Raw genomic sequence first — 7,402 nt, forward strand, 5'->3', positions numbered from 1 at the left:
TTTTCATCTCGACGTAAGCATGCCTTAATTATTTTTGGTTCGGTTATGGGACGTTCTTAACCATAACTACAAACATAACCAATTAATCAGTTAATAAATAACCTTAACTATAACCATTGGTTAATCTTGGTTATCGGTCAATTTGATTCGGTGGCAGTTCAGTTATTGGCTATTTTGGTTAACAGTCAAGATTTTCTCACCCCTACAATTAACTCTCCCTCACCTCATTTTTTGGGCCAACCAACTAGAAAACGGGTTATATGAGTTTCGTTAGAAAACCTTGAAGGGAGCGGGGGTGGTCGGGTCTTTTTAACACGATGCTCTAAAGTCTAGTGAGGGAAATGAAAGATATTAAGAAAATTCCATGAAAAATTGTATTCTTTTAAGTAAAAAGTGAGAAAAGAAGGGAAATTAAAGAAAATTAGTGTTTATACTTTTAAATTGGAGAGATTTGAGGTGAAAATATTTTAAGCACATAAAATCTTTATTTTTTCTATTATTTCTTTCAAATCTATGAATACATAGTTAATTAGATCTTTCCCTTTATCTTATTTTCTTAGTTCCCTCTCTTTGTTTTTTCCTTAGCTCCCTTTATCTTATTTTCTTTAATCAACTATATATATAATTATATATATAATATAAGACAAATATAAATTAAGATAGTTAATTTTAAAAGTTTTATAAATGTTAATATATAAAGTACTTATGTTAATAGAGATAAACTTGTCTTTTAAACACAATTCATCTAGCTGACAAGTTTTTCATCTCATCTTTAACTATATTATGTTTTTAATTTCAATTTTAAACTAACTACACACATAACCTTTTCATACACTAATATTTTTATAAAAATATTACACCATTTAAACAAGCATCACACATGATGTCTATGTGGCTCGTGTGAGCTCATTGAAACACCATGCCACTGTCATCACCCCACTAGTGACGGGGTGCAAATGATCATGGTAACGCGGGTCATTTGCCCCCTTATCATGTTAGTTTTTTTTCTTCCTTGTTTTTTTTAATGTTTTTAATTTAAATAAATAAAATGTTGGATAATGATAAAGTATAAAATGGGTTGAGCGATGGTTTTGAATAACGGAAAAAAATGTTAAGTGACGAGATGCGATGAATATTAGAGAATGAGAAGAATTACTCATAAGACATAACCTTTTTTTTAACAGCTAAATATCATACGCTATCGGAATTGAACCCTTAACCATCAAATTTACACCTAAACCACTTTACCACTCAACCATAATAAAAATGACAATAACACATAGCTTTACACGTTAAAAATAAATTTGTTAGGTGGTTAAGAGTAGAATATCAATTAAATAAATAAATCTTAATAGAGATAAATGAAATATTTAAAAACTCTTTGGTTGTCTTACATTCTCTCAAGCCACCAGGTTGCTTTATTTGTAAATTAGGTCTTCTCATGCATTTAACCAAAATTCACGAGTATGAGTCTCAAACCCAGATAACTCTTAAACGGGTTATAACATCCCATTAAAATTAAAATCTCACCAAGTATTTAATATAAAAATCCTATAAAATACGAATAAACTAAAAATTAATATCATATATTTTTTTTAAAAATATATTATTTATAATTAAGAAACAATTTTATAGTAAAAAAAAGGAAGCGGGTCACAGGTCTTATTAAACCCAGATAGTTTTTAAACCTGGTTATAATATCTCATTTATTTATGAAAACACTTTTATCATTAAATCCTATGTATATTATTAACTTCCTTACAATAAATAAAATTAAAACTCAAAAAAATATATAAATATTAGAAAAAAATAACGTAAAACAACCCGTAATACAAAAAATAAAGAATAGCAAGTAAATAGTTTTTTCAAACGGCTGCGAATAAATAAATGAGATCGTTTAAGTTACCCAAGATTAATAAATTTCCCACCGGTGAATAAAATTACTTTGGAGCAATTTATTCACTTTTCACTTTTATTCTAACTTTTTAATAAATAACAAAAAAAAAAAAAAAAGAAAAAAACAAGTAAATAAAGAAATTCTCGTTTTTGTTAGTTAAACAAGGACACACACACACGCTCATCACTCTGCGACCACTTTCTTCCTCTTTCTAAATCAGTATCCATCCCGAAGCCATAGCTCCACCGTCACCCGCCCTTATTACTCCCTCATGGGCTGCACCGCCTCAAAGCTAGGCAACGAGGACTCCGTCCGCCGCTGCAAGGAACGCCGTCGGTTAATGAAAGACGCCGTCTACGCCCGCCACCACCTTGCCGCCGCTCACTCCGACTACCTCCGTTCCCTAAAACTCACCGGTTCCGCCCTCTCCTCCTTCGCCGCCGGCGAACCCCTCTCCGTCGCCCACCACACTCCCGCCGTCCTCCTCCCAAACCCCACCTCCGTTAAACCCCACTCCCACCACCCACCGCCACCGCCGGTGCCGGTATATTCGCCGGAGCGAAAATCTGGAAACCCAATTAAACATAAACCCCCTTCCTCTCATTCCCACCACCCACCAACTCCACCGGCCCCGGAATATTCTCCGGCGAAAACTCCGGCGAAGGCAAAACTCCCGCAGATTCTCGACGGAGCACATCACCGGAAGCATCACCGGCGCCGGAAACAAAATATGAAACTGCCTCATATTCTTTCGGAATCAAGTGAAGCTTCTTACTCACCACCTAAAGCTAATTACAGCTACAACCCAGATCAATACACGTACAACGCACAGCCCAATTACGCATCAACACCTTCACAAGCTTCCTCCGTCTGGAACTGGGAAAACTTCTACCCGCCATCGCCGCCGGACTCCGATTACTTCAATCGCCGGAAACCCACTTTTGAATCCGACGACGACAAATCATCAATCTGTTCAGATCGACAGAGGAGTCATAAGGGCTCCGTTTATTCAACAAAATCATACCACCATCAGAAAACCGGTGATGACGTCAGCAGCCATAATCATAATAATAATAAAAATAATAATAATATTATCGAATCGGAATCAGAAGATGAAGACGAAGAAGACCCAGAAGAGGTGCTATGTAGCGAATGGGATCATGATCATTACAGTACTACAAGCTCAACTTCCGATGAAGAAGAAGAGGAAGAAATTGAATCCAGATCGGAGATTGAGAGTCGATCTAATTTCGGATCCTCGGTTCTTAGTGAGTCGGTGGCTCGGCCGCATTCCGCTGCGAAATCGAAGTATTCGGCGGAGACTAAATCGGTGAAGTCTGAAAACGTTGGATCGTCGTCGTCGTCGGTGAGCTGGAAGACCGGTCTGCAGGACGATAATAACGATATGCGGATGGTGATTCGGCATCGAGATTTAACGGAGATCGTTGCGTCGATTAAAGAGTATTTCGATAAAGCGGCTGATGCAGGCGAACAGGTGTCGGAGATGCTGGAAACCGGTAGAGCTCAGCTCGACCGGAGTTTCCAGCAATTAAAAAGTAATTTTATTATTATTAATTTTAGGTTTTAGTAGATTTGTTTTAACTTATTATTATTATAATTGTCGGAAGATATAAATAGTGTTTACATCGAAACAAAAGATAAACAGGTAACAAGCTGCGCTGCTACCCCTTGCAAAACAAAGTTTCTTAAAAATTACATTGATGGATATTGGAGTGATGACATTATTATTGAATTTATTGTAGAGACGGTGTATCATTCAAGTGGAGTGTTGAGTAATTTGAGTTCCAGCTGGACATCGAAGCCACCATTGGCGGTTAAGTACAGGTTTGAACCGGGTTCAATTGGTGAACCAGGAGGGTCGAAGAGTCTTGGTTCGACTCTGGACCGGTTGTTGGCTTGGGAGATGAAGCTGTACCAAGAAGTAAAGGTAAGTATTATTTAGATATGATTAAGAAATTGATTTTTTTTTTCTTTATTTATAAGGGCATCTTTTTGTGAAATATTTTTTTAACAAAATCTTGAAAAAAGATGTTTTATGGTGGGAAAAAGTTGCCTTTTGATGATGATAATATTTAGTGGGGTGGGGTGGGGTGAGTGTGGGGTTGTTGTAGAATGACTAAAATGACCCTGGTCAATAGGGATTCATAGATGTTGACCATTTTTTTCTTTTCAGTGAAATCACTGCATTTGAACAGTTTTATTCATAGTGTTATAGAAGCAGGCATCTTGTAACTTGAAAGAGCTATTATCCAGATTATAATTGATGTGAAATGACCAAAATACCCTTGGTTAGTATTGTCCAGATTATGCTTTGCCGTTAAATGACCAAAATGCCCTTTGTTAGTCTTAATCTTGTATGACACTGGGTCATGGAAGGTTTTAGCTGGTAAGCTGACCATGTATGACATCCTGTGCTATGCCTGTGTATAAAATTATAAATGAGGGTGTCATGAATATAATATGTTTACTGTGCTATGCCTGTTAGGTAATGGACCAAAGTGCCCCTGGCAGTTCATCTAGTCTAGTATGACAGTTTGTGAGTCATGTTAACTATCCTGAACAGTTTTGTGTAGGTGAAAATGAGATAGGATAAAGTCTGTTGTGTAATGACCAAACTACCCTTTTAAGTAGTAACCAGGGTTCTGATCCAGCATGACAACCTGGATCAATCTTTGTCTGTGATCAAATTTGGAATAGAAGGCCAGTGGGCCATGTGTACGCCTGTCAACATACTAGAAGACAAAAGCTTTTTGTTTTACATGACTTTATTTGCAGGCTACAGCAATATGAAATACTCTTTTATCTTGCTCCTATGTTTTGAAGTGGCATTGTTAAGTGAATATAAAGAAAATAGCCTAGTTGACTATTTATTTTAGATCAAATAGCCAGACTTTTTATTTTTAAGTTAATTTCAGTTTTAAGGGAAACCAATTTCTATGCGACACGCCGACAAGCGCGACTGTCTTATGACACGTGTCGTAATGTGATTGGTTTGGTCTTGCGTCTTATGGTGCAAATGTACATTTTTTTACCCTAAAAGAGTAAAAGTACATTTTTGGTACAAAAATGGTCACAAAGGCATATTTTTTGGCACACAAATAGGGGTGAGTACAATTTTTTGACACAAGAAGGGCGCAAAGGTGCAATTTTTTGGCACAAAAATGAGAGTAAGGGTACAATTTTTTTGGCACAAAATGGGCGTAAAATTACAGTTTTTGGCACAATTATTGACATAAAAGTAAGTTTTTGTCACAAAGATAGGCACAAAAGTATAATTTTTGGCACAAAAATGGGCACAGAAAGTTTTTGGCACAAAAATGGGCGTAAAAGTATTTTTGGCACAAAAATGGGGGTAAAAGTATCTTAAGCACAAAAAATAGGAGTAAAATTAACTCTTTGGCTCAAAAGGGGCGCAAAAGTATAATTTTTGGCGCAAAAGTAAGTTATTGGCACTAAAATGGGTGCATAAGTACATTTTGTGGTGCAAATACAGGAAAGATATGCACATATAATAGGCTCAAAAGTACATTTTTTGAGACTTGCCATGCTTTTATTGTTGTTGTAGTCTTTTGCAATGGTCAAAATTTAAATTTGAAAAGAAAAAATTGAAATGTTTAATTTGTTTAACATGGTTGGTAAACAAGGTTAATCTCGTGATTTTCCCTCGTGCTAGAGAATTTGCGTTTAATCTGCAACATTTTTTTTATAGAAATTCTCCAAGTTAAACTTACATATCTATATACTTTAACTAAATTGTTTAGGCACGCGAAGGAGTTAAAATTGAGCACGAGAAGAAGTTATCTTTACTACAAAGCCAAGAATACAAAGGGGGAGACGAAAGTAAATTGATCAAAACAAAAGCATCCATAAAGAAACTGCAATCGCTAATACTTGTTACATCTCAATCTGCTTCAACCACCTCAACCGCCATTGTTGGCCTACGTGATTCTGACCTTGTTCCACAGCTTATTGAACTTTGTCACGGGTAAGTTATTTAACCGAGTAGTAACTGATTCTTGAACAATCTTAATATTGAATATTCATGAATATCAATCTATGCAGGTTTATGTACATGTGGAGATCAATGCACCAATGCCATGAAGTCCAAAACCATGTGGTTCAACAAGTCCGGGGTCTAGTCAACCAGTCAACCAAAGGTACCTCAACTTCCGACCTCCACCGCCAAGCCACCCGTGACCTTGAAGCGGCTGTGTCCGCCTGGCACACGAGTTTCTGCCGCCTTATTAAATTTCAAAGAGATTTTATAAAATCTCTTCATCAATGGTTCAAACTGAGCCTGCTTCCCACTAACACCGAAGAATTAAACATTAACGGATCACAGCAGTCGGATGTTTACTTAGTTTTCGATGAATGGAAACTAGCCCTCGATCGGGTACCCGACACAGTGGCATCGGAAGCCATTAAAAGCTTCGTAAACGTCGTCCACTCGATCTCATTAAAACAAGCAGAAGAACAGAAAGTGAAAAAACAAACCGAATCGGCTTCAAAAGAGCTCGAGAAGAAAATGACTTCTTTAAGAAGCATAGAGAGGAAATATTACCATTCTTATTCTATGGTCGGGCTCGGACTCCCGGGCACCGGGCAAGATACCGGGCACGGGTTGGACGCGCGGGACCCGCTAGCTGAAAAGAAGACCGAGCTCGTGGCATATCAGAGACGGGTTGAGGAGGAAATGGTTAGGCACTCGAAGGCGGTCGTGGTTACAAGAGCCATGACTTTGAATAATATTCAAACGGGTTTGCCGGGTGTGTTTCAAGCTATGACGAGTTTTTCGGGTTTGATAATGGAAGCACTTGAGGTTGTTTGCAACAAATCTTATGAAATTAAATAGCTCTTTTTACTGGTATAAACAAAAAAGTTTTGATTATAACTCATTGAATCATGGCGTGTTCAATACATAACCAAGTATGAAACTATGCAAGCTGCATAAAGGTACGTGTGCTTATGCGGTTCTCGTAGTTCAAAACTTGATTGATTGTGTATTGTATGACCCTTTACATATATGTATGTATGGAGTTGATGCAAGAGGAAGCTGGTTTTGGGATGTTATAAGATGTAGATATGAATGTGGGACAATAGGGGTATAGGCATGCAAAAGTTGGTTTGTATTAGCAATTCAATTTTCCATATGATACATGAATTTGATATATATTTTGTGTAATATAAATAATTTTTCTGTCTTGATTGTATAATGTAAGAATAAATTAATATGGTTGTGGGATCTATGGTTGTTGATGAGTTTGTTGGATTGAGTGCCATCTCTTGCAGCCAGCCAGCCAACCCATGAAGTGTGAAGCCTATGGACAGTTGTATATTTGTATGAATAAATGATTTTGAAAATTTGCTAATCATATTTAAAATCTAATGTGATAATATAATTGTGAAGCCTGCTATATTCTTGTTACCTATCGGGTTTGTGGGCATGGGAAATATTTGTTTACAATCTTATTTGGTTAAAAATTA

The 7,402-nt window shown here is 36.8% G+C and overlaps 1 protein-coding gene across 1 annotated transcript; it reads left to right on the forward strand.

Moving 5' to 3' along the window:
* The first annotated feature begins 2,130 nt into the window (after positions 1–2,130).
* On the forward strand, positions 2,131–6,794 carry LOC143539286 (nitrate regulatory gene2 protein-like). Its single transcript, XM_077032633.1, has 4 exons — positions 2,131–3,453; positions 3,661–3,845; positions 5,680–5,903; positions 5,981–6,794. The coding sequence occupies exons 1-4, from the start codon at positions 2,169–2,171 to the stop codon at positions 6,768–6,770; spliced, it is 2,484 nt and encodes an 827-aa protein (XP_076888748.1). The 5' UTR covers positions 2,131–2,168; the 3' UTR covers positions 6,771–6,794.
* Positions 6,795–7,402: the final 608 nt, after the last annotated feature.

The sequence above is a fragment of the Bidens hawaiensis genome, unplaced genomic scaffold (genome assembly GCF_021521415.1).
Source record: "Bidens hawaiensis isolate Kalapana, Puna unplaced genomic scaffold, B.hawaiensis_p1.1 tig00011860_1, whole genome shotgun sequence".
Taxonomy (NCBI): Eukaryota; Viridiplantae; Streptophyta; class Magnoliopsida; order Asterales; family Asteraceae; genus Bidens; species Bidens hawaiensis.